Source organism: Thermobia domestica, chromosome 5, assembly GCF_964235325.1.
Source record: "Thermobia domestica chromosome 5, izTheDome1.hap1.1, whole genome shotgun sequence".
NCBI lineage: Eukaryota > Metazoa > Arthropoda > Insecta > Zygentoma > Lepismatidae > Thermobia > Thermobia domestica.
The window spans coordinates 169,248,510-169,263,447 of NC_137458.1; the positions used below are offsets into that span (position 1 = coordinate 169,248,510).

The window sequence follows — 14,938 nt, forward strand, 5'->3', positions numbered from 1 at the left end:
CAAACATGGTAACAGTAATCAACTAAACCTGCCATTACCTAATCTACTACTACTATCGCTACTGTTACCTTTGCTATTGCTACTACGGATCTTCACCCAAATTTGAAAAATGTAATTCAATAGAAGGCTTAACCCTAATAATGGTAATAATGGGCTTTTTGTTTATTGATATGTGGTAGTGCCAACAATGTAAATATGAAGTATATTCATTCTATGAAGTATATATGTAGTAATACTTCTATGAAGTAATTATGAAGTCTATATGTAAATATGAAGTATGTAAATATGAAGAATGCAAATTGTGTTATAACTGTTAGTAATAGTTTCAATTAGTTATTAACTGTCAATTAGTAATAGCCATAGTTTCTTTTTTTGTTACATTTCAATATTTTTTTACAATTTAAATACTATTCTGGACGAAGTCTATTGCAACTATGTTGTCTAATGACTAATAAAGTATTCTATTCTATTCTATTCTATTCTATTCTATGCCTGAAGACCTGAATTTAGTAAATTGTTATAATCTATGGTAAATACAGGATTATAAGTCTGGACTCATAAGCAGTTGATAGTGGTAATAAAGTTTAGTTTATAATACTTCTTTTATGATCAAAGGACAATCTAAGGAAATAATTCCGTACCTTAGTTCACTAAAGGGGGTTCATTTTTGGCTCTTTATATTTTTTACATTATATTTACTAAGTACAGATAGTCTATCAATGTATCTAGCTGTAACAGCGCCTAAACCTGCTACTTTCAAGTTTAAAAAGATGGATGTTCATCAAGAAGTTCACGCTTTGCTTTCGTTTTTTGCTTCTTCTGAAAAACTAGATTTTGTGACAACCGCCTTTGGTGAACTAAGATACAGAATTTGACGCGTGTATGTTGTGTTCCGTTATTTTCTTTTTCCATCCAAAGATCATAAATGGAAGGATTAGATATTTTGTATTTACAGTGCTAGCAGCTTGTTTGATCTTCTTATAAAATCGTTTCTTTATATCTTCGAAGCACTCCATTTTTTGATCCTTCGCATCTGGCTCTTCCTTCAACTATCTTACCTTGCAGTATGTTGCTCTATTCTGAATAGCGAATTAAGTTTATGTACATGTCTTAATTACGTATTATGATGACTTGCACCTTGTTTAAATAATAATTATTATGAAATGTATGACTTCGCATACATGACTTCGAAATATACGTTTCTATGTTTATTTCAGTGTAAGTTTGCCTCTTTGCAGAACCAAATTTAAAATATTAATTTTATTAAGGATCATACTCTTTAAGTGTATCTTGTTGGAGTTTGCAGTTGTTCTGCCTCCAAATTCCTCCCGTAATTTTGAGATAAGTCAATCCATATTCGTAATACATAATAATAAGATCTACAATATTCAGCTTTGAGTATTGTGTTGGTTAAAACTTCTTTTTCTTGTACAAATTAAGTATTTTTTTAAAACGATTTTTACCTTACTTACTGGTGTAAATGCCTTTGCAAAAGTATTCGTGTTTTTTTTTTTTTCAGCTCCGCCCCCCAAGTTTTCCATGACGCAGTTTGCATCATAATCTCCTTTCCCTAACTTATAATACTACTTCCTTTTCTTTCTTATCGGCACATCTGATATCACAGGAAAAACCTAACCTATTTCGGAGTTTGATGTGGACGATCTATCAATATAATATTAAACTATTTCTGTAAAATTCAAGGGAATGTAGTTTTTATGAAAGTATTTCAATGCGATATTTAAGTATATGTATTACATTTAGTATTACTATATGGAGTATTCGAAAGCCCAAAGCTTCTTTTCGGAAGCTATATATGAATGATATGGGCAGATTTTAAGTGATTGATTTATACGGCATCGTAAATGTACGAAGGCGTTCCACTGTGCCTGAACCAAATAATTCACTCAGTTAAACAATAATAATTCTTGATGGGCGACAGTGAGTGTTCCTCTAAATCAAGCTTTAGAGGGATGTTTTGCTATTTGGCGGAAGAGCACCAACAACTAGTTCATCCTCATTCTCATTAAGGTTAGGTATGGAGTTGGGGTGAGAAGGAAGACCCTTTTATTTTACAGTTAAACAAAAGAATAGAAAAAGAAGGTTTTAAATGCGTTCGGAGACAAGAATAATTGTTGCTTCGCGCAATTTGTGTCTCCAAATAGAGGGTTACGAGTGTAGACAGTGTAGTGTCGACTAGGCGTGGAATCATTCATTTCACTTGAGCTGCTAACCGAACTGCATTGGACGTGACAAAAGGAAAATCGTATTTTCCGTAACAAATGGATGAATGTAGTACGTTTTGGCTTTGGGGTTTCCCCGTGTCATTTACTACTAGATCCAATTACAAAGCCGGATAGCTGAAAAGTGTCACATTCTTTTTTCTCTTTCTGTTTGGTTCATCGTTTTAACATATTACCAGAAAGATCACTCTCGTCAGTGACATGTGCGCTTTTCATATGGTATTTCTGAATATAGTACTTTTAAAAATCCTATAATGTAAAAATTATATAAATTTTGGGGTACAATCCATATATATGTATCTGAATGCTTGGTTATCTTAAGTTCTTTGTAGCTACAGTGTTACCACATTTGAAAGACGGGAGAAATTAAACCCAAGCCGGTGTCAGAGATGAATTTATAATAAGGGATTGAGTTCACATATCTTTTAAATAATAATAAAAAAATAGAACCAGTAATGTTTATGACTTCATTTTTACATAACATTATTTCCCTAGTTTTTTTTTTTTCTTTTAATCTTTCGCACATATATCATCATCAATATTCTATCCACCTCACTAGAGGTATAACGCCTAGAATGAAAACCCGAAAACCGTAGAATCTCACTTTAATTGAGAGATTACGTAGAGGAAATGTGAGAAAAAATGTAAGAAATGGCGTACAGATGATGAAGGAACCCAGAAAAAGTTTTGGATGGTACTAATACAAAATTAAGAACATAGTGTTGGACTTTTGTTCAAATGGTTTGATATCACCACTGATCTTGGACATTATTTTTGTAGATCACCTTTTTACGTGAAATCTATATTTGAAGAATGTAACTCACATATATGTATGTAGATAGGAAATATATGAAACACTTGTTGTTATTCTCACGCTTGTGAAAATAGACTCAGTACATTCATATTTCTAGAGTAGGGAACATTGTGTACAATCGCTTATATCGGCTTAAGAGAAATTTGTAAGACAAAGCGAGGGGGCAGTGTAGTTCAGAGTGGATGAGAGTCCTTCCGATCACCCTGAAGAGACACTCGAAAGCATTAAGCTGTAGAAAACTCTTCGGAACGTTGAGGACAAGTGTTTTAAGCTGGGAGCTTGTGTGTTTATGATGAAAGGGAAGGTAGTAGTGTTAGTTTTATGAGTGGTCGTCACCTTCATTATCGTCAACATCATAACAGTTTTATTACGGGCCGAAATGATTAAAATTCACACTTTCGTGTAGAACTGTAGTGTGAATGGATTCAATAGTGTCTGATCTAAGGAAGGAAAAAGTAAGATCTTTGACCACTTGTTTATCAAGTGTGACAGTTGGTTTTATTCCCACTATTCAGTTTTCTTTCAATCAGTGAATAGCTATTATTCAACTGATCTGAACAACTGTGTATGACCATACATTGTTAAAAGAGTCCATGTATTTCGTTGAGACAATGTAAACTAGACATGAAAAATATTTATCATATTCAAAGATACTAAGCTGTAAATAACTGTGAAGGATACTTCAACAAACTTCAGCACTGAAGAGAATTATTTTGTAAATTTTCTCTTCAATTGTATGTTCCTTTACAGACATCACCTGTCGACTACGTTATATTCAGTAGGATATATGGGAATTAGTAACCCATTATGGGCTGGTAACTTTCTTCTTCTTCTTCTTCTTCTTCTTCTTCTTCTTCTTATTATTATTATTATTATTATTATTATTATTATTATTATTATTATTATTATTATTATTATTATTATTATTATTATTATTATTATTATTATTATTATTATTATTATACTTCTAAACTATGCTATGTATAAATGTCAGAAGTATTACAGAACGGATATGTCCGTCCAACTGTCCATTTAAAAGTCAAGTCGACAGGTTTAGAGCGAAAACTGTAAAAGAGATCGAGCAGCGGTTTTGTACAATCGATTCAGCGTCACAAGAATAGTTTCCGTCTTCTCTGTTAACTCTCTATTCAAACCGGAAGTGGATTAAATTAGCCATCTTAAGTTTCGATGTTTTTGCCCATAGAATAAAAACGGTAGTAATCAGCGACAAGCTGTTTTCTGTAATCGATTCAGCGTCTCAAAGGAACGTATAGTCGTCACCATCCACAACACTATTTCAAAACCAGAAGTGGTTGAAATTTATGGTACTAGTACTTCCATAGAGCAAAAACGGTAAAAGTGGAGGAACCGTTTTTTGCAATCGATTCGGCACTCCAAGAATAAGTTCCATTGTTTCTGCCATTCAAACTCGAAATGGCAGAAATCAACCACATTGTTTTGTTTCCAACAATGGAGAATTTAATAGTAACTTCCTTCAATACATACAGCTCATTTGAATAATACTATACACAACCTAAGAAGTTAATGTGATTTACTGAAGCAATCATGTGTACACAAGGACAGTTTATTTTAATACTGTATCGCCTGTAATTATTTATTCTGTTTGTCATAAGTCTTTTAACTATTTAAAGAAATTCAATCTTTATTTTGAATGACCCAGATACATAGTTTTGCCCTCCTAATCCAAAAATAGGATATACCTCTACTGAGAACGTGACAACTGCTGTAATTGAATTCTAAACTGAAAGTGTGTGTAGGCCATATAGTTGAATATTCAGAGCTCCTTTGATATAAATGACTTTCATTCTTAAAATTCCATAGTAAAATTGTTGAGTTAATTTAATTTTAGCGTCCCTTTGAGCAGCGACGCTATATGGGACGTGGACCTAAACGTGGAATCCGAACTACATGAGCTCCCACCGGGAATCGGACCCGGGTCTTCCACGCCAAAGGCTCATAGTACAATTGTATATAGACCATATTATATTACTTTATTTATTTTACTACATTTGAAAATTACTTCCCCCATTCTGGTTATTATCCAAAATTTTTACCCCTGTCATGGATTCCTATTTCATGATCAATATCAAGATAAGGTACTTGAAGAAATGTCCGACATTTTCTGTGTTTGAGGAAAACGTACTTCGGGGAAAATAACTCGATACTCAGTAGGCCGTTCCCCACATTATATTGTCTTAAAGAGAGATATGGATTACAGGACCATGTCATCAGACGTCTTTGAGTTAGCGACATGACCAGATATTTTTATGTTTTAATTCGTTGCTCCTCAAACCTCTACAGACCAGTCATTTGTTGGTAACTTGTAGAAATAAAGCACAATGAATATTTCAGTTGAATACATAACTTCGATCTCCCGATTACTGGACTGCTATCAATTCAAACATGAATTGCAGAAGTGATATAAGTGTAAAATTTTGCAAAAGAATATGTAATTCTATTTTTGCCTTGTTCCTGATCAGTGACTATGACAATACTCTTATATGAGAGGTAGTCTACTTCAATACGTGCTACTCTGTTGTGTAATGAAACCATGAACTGAGAATTTTAAAAAATCATTTTTTCATAAAAATTATAATGGCAATTTGGTAGGTGAAGATGGAACTAAGTTTTCTGTAATATTTTAACTTTTGGATACATGCATCACATTATTTTTAAAACTCACAAGGACAGTACTTGTAATCAAGAAATCGTTGGAAGCAGAAGCAAAATAGTCAAGAATCACCTGTAGTCAAATAACATTGCTTGTCAGTAGTAATTAACAATCACGAAAAAGATGAAAGCAAACCTCAGGGTAAATTAAAATTCAAAAATACTTATTTTTACATCATTAGATGACAACAATATTTTGTCAGAAAATGTAATTAGGACTTTCCTAAGATTTTGTAAATTTTTATATTGTTTTTTGGCGAAGTAAAAAGGAAAAATAATTAAGGCAAACAAGGACAATAGTCCATATAAAATGATCAAGTTTGCAACTAAAAATTCATTCTGGATTCTGCATTCTGCATTCTGGGTCCTGCATCCAGTATCACAATGGAATGGTCTATACGAAATTACAAATACCGCAAGAGAGACCATTATCCGGTCAAGACCAAGCGAAATATGCAATGAGGTAAAGTATGACTGCAGAGAACTTTAACTGTCTATTTTGCATGTGACATGAAATTAGGAGGTCTCTGAATGTGACAGGCAAAGTTTAAATACTTAAATATTTAGCTTATTTCCGTTTGGTTAAGCATTCAGTAAAATTATAATGATCTGTTATACAATTAATCTGACATACTATGTCTGGTTATGAATTCAGTACTCTTGGATGCTCACTGTTAAATAATTTATATTGTTACAAAATATCCACTATACTACCATTGTAAGTCAGTTGTTTCATTAATAAAATATTGTCAATTGTGACAATAAGAGATTGCAACCATTCGTTTAATTGCATTCTTTATTTGATTTAAGAATTTACTGTTCCTTTAGTTATTGATATAATACAATTTATTTTGATTTTTATTTCTTTAATATTTTAATTTTTTGACTTACGTTACAGTTGAGCTTGAGACTGATAAAAACTTATGGTCAGAGCGGTTTAGTTGACCAGTGCGCAGTTCCGAAAAATTAGACACTGAATGAACTGACAGATGTTTTGTTACGTCCTTTATTGGGATGATAATAATAATGTTAATTTACCGTATTCAAAATGCAATCGATATAAACCTATAGATTTTTGTAAATGCTACCTTCTAGTAACTGCGCATAGAAAAAGTAACCTGTTTTGAGCCTTACAATGACTGGAGTATATTTTCAGGTTTGAGCTCTCTCTTAGAATAGGGCTTACATTACGAGCAACCTAGTATATACGAATAAAAGCAGAGGACACGTAAAAAGTGGAAAACAGTATGAGCAGAAAGCTGGTTATGGAAGGTTATCAAATCGTGTAGCGTATGAAGTGAAGTTGCAGCGGGTCCGAATCATAATATTTTGCTTGTGATTCTTATTTCTGTTCCTGATTTTAGAGAACAATTAGCTGACGGGATTGGAAAACAGGAGGCCGAGAGAGGACAAATCTAGGAGGCCGATAATAAAATTACGGAGGAGGGAGGGAGGGATGCAACTTGAATCAGAATTTCAGTGCACGTGGGGAGCACCGAAATTATAGTAGTTATTTCATCCTAGTAATTAGATTTTCATAGCAGAAATCAGTTTTTATATGCCTCGTGTAAAAGTTGACAAAAAGGAGATTTACCCTTCCTACATTATTTTCTTCAGATGGGTTGTCAGCGACATGACCAGTTGTCCTATGTTTTAACGCTTTGTTTCACTAAACTGAACACAGACAACTATTTCTGTGGAATTTCAAGTAATCTAACCATGGTTTTTATTTCAGTTGAAGAATATATATAAAATTCAATTATTCTTATATACTTTTTGAAATATACTTAACCATACCAATAGCACTGCAGAAGAAACGATGGAATTTCGAAAAAAAAAAAAACTCTCACAGAGACTCGAATTTTATCTCCCATTTATCACCTGATGTTACTTAAGTAGGTTAAGAATGCATATTTAAGTGCATGTAAGGTCCCAAACTCCTGTCTCACTTCGAATTCCGTTCAGGGTAGAGGTGTTATGTATTGTTCCTTTACCATTTATTTCATTATCATCATTCATCTTTCATCGTCTCCTTTTAACTTTAAGGACACAATAATCTTTGGGTGTATTCCTGTTCTGCCTAATTCCTGTTATGCCTAATGACTCTCCAGCACTTTGTAACACAGTTCTTACCTAATCTTATCTTTAGGCAGAACAGGAATTCCTGATCTGTATAATTCATATTCTGTCTAATTCCTGTTCTGCCTAATTCTCGCAAAAAGGGATATTTAGATTTAAGGGAAATTTAATACTAATTACTTTCCCGACAATTCCAGTTGCTTTCAGGATCTCTTGATTTTCTTATATAATTTCAACTTGTCTTAAATTAGCAATCATAGACCACCATTATTTTACTACGAGTATCTACGCGATATCTGTTGCCCATCTACAACCTCACCGATGTCTAAAACTTCACCGAGGAGATCTTATCTTTCTGGTTGCGAGCGTGCAGCTCATTGAACAGTAACACAGTTAAAGACATATAATTGCCCTTGCAAAAACGTGGATAGATTCTCCCTTATGACATGGAAAATTCTTAAAAATAATAATAAGCAAGTTTGTATTTAAAAAGTGACTTTTGACATTAAGGTAATTCAGTTAACATTTCCTCTTACAGACGTTGAAATATTAAAATATTAAGAATAATAGTAATATATATATATATATATATATATATATATATATATATATATATATATATATATATATATATATATCCGTAGCCTAAATAACAACTATTACTATAGGCACAGTAAGATACTATATATAAAAATACTTCAGTTATGTGGAAATTAAGTATTGTAATATGTAGTATTTAACCATCAAGAAGAAAAGCATACTTCTCAATGGTAAAAGAATTACCCATCTGAAAGATATAAACAAATGCTTGTTTGTCATTGGCCATAATTGGAAAATGTGAACAAATCCTTAACTTCGATTGGTGGAATACCTGTTCACGATATTGAAATGGAACTCGTAGAAATATTTGTATTTTTTTTTTTATGTAAGTTTGTTTTCTTAACAGTTTTCCAATAACTATTTATCAAGTTATTCAGAGTTGAAATATAACATTCCTCTTTCTTCGTTTGTAACATATTGAGTCATTTCTACATAGAAGAACTTGCTGGCTACATTCCTGAATGAATATGTGTTGGTTTCTGCATACGTTATGTGTTGTATATCACATTAGTAATTTACCGATATATATATACGTATCGATTCTATTACAACATACTTCAAATAGATCTAGTACGTTTCAGTGTGAAGACGTTTAACTGTAGTGAACGTATCGGTGTAAAAAAGATATTTCGTAATGAAGAAAAAGGGAGAATTAGTTCACATAGAAAATATAAAATAAAACTTGATCTTGTAAAAAGTAATTTGAATTTTGTGACGTATACTCGGTGCCGTAGTGTAGTTACTGTGCAATAGAATGAACCGGTTAAAATATTATTGAGGCAATTACAGAATGATATTAGAGTGCGTTCATGATAACATATTCAACTTAAAACACAATAATAATAATAATAATAATAATAATAATAATAATAATAATAATAATAATAATAATAATAATAATAATAATATAATATAATATAATATAATATAATAATAACATGAACAATAATACTCAAATTTAGTTGAAATTTATTTCAAAGTATTCAGCGTCAACAAATAAATCTATTTCACAACATTCATGAGAAATCCTCTTACAGACTGAATTACAGGAGGGGGAGGGTCCTGAGGGTGGCCCGGAAATACTAACTTTTGTGTAAATTTGGGATAAGTTTAGGGGATTTCACAAATTTTAATTTAATTTATCCTCATATTGAATTTAGACCCTCCCAAAAAAATACCCGCATATCTGCCTGCCTCGTAGGAATCCTGTTGAAGAAAATCAATTTCCTCAGAATCAACAAATTTAGAATTTAAAATTGTATACAACTTTCAACAAAGTAATTATATCATTAAGTTTATATTTGTACAAATGTTGCTCAGCCTCTTTGTAACGCCAACATATTTTTTGTTTGTCCTGACTTCGTGTCTGCCAGTGATTCATTTTATTTGAATCGCACGTAGAGATTCCTCTCTTAAAAGAGCATTTAAAAACTTCGATAATGAGAGGTTTGAAACATCTACATTCAACTCAAATTACCGATGCGTGTACTTTGGCTTGGGTTTCGTCGCCCTTACCTCCCAAACGTCAACAAAGTCTTGGTTCTTGCTTCTGATTTGACACTTCCACTAATACATGTTATACTTAAGGTTACTTGTATTAAGTTGCTAGTAAAATTTCCAACTTCATTTTGGTATTGACATTTAAGAAAGCATTAACCATGTGCTTCCAGTTCATATTCAAGTGAGTTTAAAAAAAATCACACAGCTTAGTAACATTTCATGGTAACATTTATTTTTTTTTATTTTAGTTATTTTATTTTTTCATGAATTTATTTCTTCCTACTGAATAACTTGCGTTACATTTATTTATTCCTTTTGAAAAACTTTAATTAGAAAGACTGGACGTTTCGCTGTAATGATTGGAAACTTTACACGCAACCAGCTGTATATATAAACGTCCTTATATTGAAACATCGTACATCGAAACGTCTTATATCAAAACAGCCGTATTCGACTTCAAATTATTGAGTGTAATTGACAATGACATACTTTCTTCAGTCTGTTTCAGTATTAGAGGTTTATGTTGAATGTCTCTTTTGAAAATGAGTCTCTTTTTCTTTTGCTATTTTTTTCCGTTTGCTATTTTTGTCGTTTATAGCTGACCTGCCTTTCTTATAGTGTAGTTTGACCGTAATTTGTGGCCATGGAGAAAATGCCTGTTCAAGTGCGTCAGATGCGGCTATTGATGGTTGTGTCCAAAAGTCTTTAAATAGACGCATTACTTGGGCCATGTGGAACTGTTAGGTTCAATTCGATTCTATTCGATTAATTCCGAATTCCACAAGTAGAATGTACTTCTTTGTAATAAGGATTGTATTTATGTTGAAGGTTATTTTCAAGGAGTAATAGAATATCGAACTTGATGAAATGCGTTTGTCTTGACTCACCGCAATATGTATAGTGGTTTAAGTTTCATTAAAAATCACTCGCTAAACTGCTAGTTGTAACATTAGCTTTAAAGTAAAAGCATTTCTAAGGAGTAATACACTACGATGCTATACCTACAATGGGCTGTAAATTTTTCCTTACGTTACTAACACCAAAGATGGTAAATTTTATTTGAAATTCAGAGTAAATATTATATACATGTATTAGTGGAAAGCCATTAGAGAATTCTACGTAATTTATAGAACAGTTCTAATTTAAAATGTGGAGGAATATCTGACCTATTACAAGCAAGAATTCGTTGACATTTAGTTTGCAATCGAAGTAGCTCTAAATGGTAACAAATACTTGTTTCTGATTGACCGAAACTAGATGTCAACTAATTCTTGATTGTAATTGGGCAACCATTTTTCCATAATAAGGAGATATTACAGGCCTCAGATTCAGTTGTCCTTACTAACAGCAAAAGCTACGTAAATTGAATTATTTACACTGTATTATTTAATCGAGCTGTTTTATGAATACGATTTAAGTATTACTTTTTAAATGCCTCTCCACTAATAAAGCACATGCAAATTTAGTTTCAATTTCTAATAGAATTTACCTTTTTGTTAGTAGAGTCATATAAGAAAAAGCGTTATTATGCTATAGTTTTCTGCGTAATGGTCATAAAATGAATAAAATAAGAGAAATAAACCAGGAGAAAAAAAATCTTACCGAATATGGTATACAATAATATAGTAGCATTTGAAACAAAGCAAAATATAGATTTCTGATCTTACACTCGTAGCACACTATAGCTACTGCACCATACTGTACGACTCATTAGTATTGTTTTTACTGCAAAACTTACGTTACAATGAACAGTTTAGACGCTGATTTTCTACTGGAAAATTATGTTAAATATAGAACTTATGGGAAGCAATTTTTTTAAAACATGACTGCATGACTTGTTTTTTTCGTAATTAATTGCAGTTTATGTATTCCTATTTCAGAGAATTTAATTTAAAGGATTCTAGAATGGTATTTGAAAATCAAAGGAAAATAAGTACTAATAAATTTCCCTCAAAACTAAATATCCCATTTGCGAGAATTAGGCAAAACATGAGTTAGGTAGAACAGGAATTCCTGTTCTGCCTAAAGATAATATTAGATAAAAATTGTGTTACAAAGTGCAAAAGGGTCATTAGGCAGAACAGAAAGGAACCAATTTTTGAATGTATAACTTAAGTAAATAAATAAATAAAATTATGTAAACTAACAACAGTCATATGTGTGATTTCCTAAGTAAATGATAATCCAGACATCAATGTTAATTAATAACATGGATTATTTTGGGCCACTATTCCCGAAAGGCACTTTAATAATAATAAAAAAAAATATTGATAAAGTGGTCATCAATGCTCAGTACGAAAAATTAGATTATTATTAGTTTTTGCATAAAAGTGGAGGATGAAATGCAAAATAAAAGCATAAAGAGATTTGATTCGCTCAAACTAATAAATTATAATATGAAGGTATTTGATAATAAATTGTTAAATTTCGTAGTGAGCACAGACAGTGCATGATTATTTTATCAATAAACAGTATCAAGTTAATGCTCATATACGGCGCCAAATATATATCTAGAACGGCGCGTAAGAACGAGCTATGCAATTGTAATATATATATATATATATATATATATATATATATATATATATATATATATATATATATATATATATATACCGTATTTACTCGTGTAATTTTCGCACTTTTTTAGACGAAAAAAGTTGTTTTGAAACAAGGGTGCGTAAATTATGCGGGGAAAATAATTAGCCACATCAGTGAACATCATCTAATTTTTTTCCCCAATCAAAATAACACGAAAATACCGGTACACATTTTCTTTGTAGTAAGAATTGACAACAAACAACTAATTCTAAATTTGTAAAAAAATAACATTAAAAAATTGATTAAGAAGTCGTGTGGTTTCTTACCTTACAACAATGGCTTTGCTGCGTTGCCAATTGTTCATTAGCTACCGTAATTGATTCCTGGAAAAATGCTGTTTCACAAAACATTTCCGCGTGCGCAAATTACACGAGGAAAATAAAATATACAGAAAATGCCCTTCAAAATTGGGATGCGAAAATTATGCGAGGGCGAAAATTACGCGCGTATTTACGATATATATATATATATTACAACAAGGTGACCAGAACTTTTACCTTCAAAACTGGGACGCATACGAATCGGCGACGGGGGGGAAGGGATGACTTCTACATTGCATTTTGGGACTCAGCAGTGTTTTCAATTTACAAAATACAGAAGTAAGAATGATAACACAGTGGTTCTAAATTAAGTATTACTCAACAATACTTTTAACTACTTGAACACACAGAATTCCCACTTGAACCACAGAATACTCTATTCTCATTTGAATATTCAGAAGTTCTAGGCACGGCTGAACCTTCCCAATGAGTGTTTGTACGGAAGAGGGTAGAATTTGCATTGATCATTTATATTTTGACTAATAATTACCGGACACCTGGATCATTTTTGCTTAGAAACGGGACATTTAGGCGTCCCGTTTGAGAATCAGAAAAAAACGGGACAACGGTTGAAAATAAGGGACTGTCCCGGCTAAAACGGGACGTCTGGTCACCTTGTATTACAATTGCATAGCTCGTTCTTTTTTTCTTTTTCTTTCTTTCTTTCTTTTTTCTTTAAGAAAGAAACAATGTGTGCACGTGGTTAAGTGCTCGAAGAAGGCTGCAGTCTTAACTTCCCCACGTAGAAGAAGTCATAAATAATGTTCGGAATTTTTAATAAATGTTTCTAGCTTTGAATGTTGCAAATATTTCAGATTTATATTCTTTTAGACAAGCATTAAATATTATTAATTAATTTTACTTTTTCTCTCTGTTTTAGGACTGACACAGAGACCACTTCAGCCATGACAACACCGTCTTCCGAACAAGGTAAATGCTATGCTTTTTTTATATATATAAAAAAGAACTAAATTATTGATAGCGTACAACACTGGTGCAGAACTAATGGCAGACAAATAGCGCACCTTCAGCTGGATGATATTTAATCAGAGCATTGTTTCCAACCTAGATTACATTCATGAAAGACACGTGTTTAATAAACAAGGACCATCTCAACACATACCAGTCCTTCAAACATTAATTTATTTGTGCTCTGTGTTGATGAGGACAAATAACAATAATTCTTATGATTAGGGTATTTGTACTTCTCGATTTGAAGTTCCTATCCTGATGTCTTTATAGCAAATAATAAAATTGTTTTAACGTAAAATTCATGTTTTAACAGAGAATTCATATGCGTATTGAATTAAATACATTAATGAATACATTCGAGTGAATTGTTTGAAGTCCTATATTCAACTCTTGTGGAACTTAGCAAAGGTAGCCTATCAAGTGTTGTAATGATAAATGCATACCGTAGATTAATACAAAACGGCCATACAATAATGTGATAACTACAATAAAGTAACTAACTACTACTGTAGTTGAAAATAGTTGTTTTGTGTTTGTGCATTAGAGTGAAGTCACAGATTTGTTCAGTACTATTATATATATATATATAAGCACCCATTTAGATTTCGAAATATCGCATGTTTTTATTACTGGATAGAGAATAATGCCTTACATCCAAGGTTGCGCGCGCACACACACACACACACACACAAAAAAAACTCGTCTCGTGTTCCAGTTTACGGTTTAAAGTTGACGTGTTCCTTAGAATCCATATTGATGCTGTATGAGATGAAATTTACACAGGTTAAAAACTTGCATGTTATTACGAATATTATCAATGGTGGTGGCAGTAATAATCATCTATAATACTCAGTCTCGTTGACTATACGTACTCAAAACTGTAATTTCGTGCGTAGCGTGTTTTTGCAGACCGTTATTCTAACACGATAATAACGATGAATGTTTGTGCAGTTTTGTGTAAACGTAATTCGCAATCATTTATTGATATTTATTGATATCGGAGTTCGGAAAATATGCACCATAGAAACTAGCGAAATCGTTACGTTTTTTTATTTAAAAAAAGAAAAAAACGGAGATGCGATTCCCAACCTGTATTTGCCGGATTAAAATACAGTAGGTTG

General features: G+C 32.1%; 1 protein-coding gene across 3 annotated transcripts in view; it reads left to right on the top strand.

Moving 5' to 3' along the window:
• LOC145686262 (tyrosine-protein kinase transmembrane receptor Ror-like) overlaps nt 1-14,938 on the top strand; it is a 623,893-nt gene that overhangs the window by 459,759 nt on the left and 149,196 nt on the right. For 2 of the 3 annotated variants that reach the window (XM_081759379.1, XM_081759380.1), the window contains exon 3: nt 13,726-13,775. In XM_081759379.1, the coding sequence (XP_081615505.1) occupies nt 13,726-13,775 (50 nt within the window). Of the gene's footprint in view, nt 1-6,119; nt 6,209-13,725; nt 13,776-14,938 lie in introns of those variants that run through there. The other variant, XM_081759381.1, reaches the window with a different exon arrangement.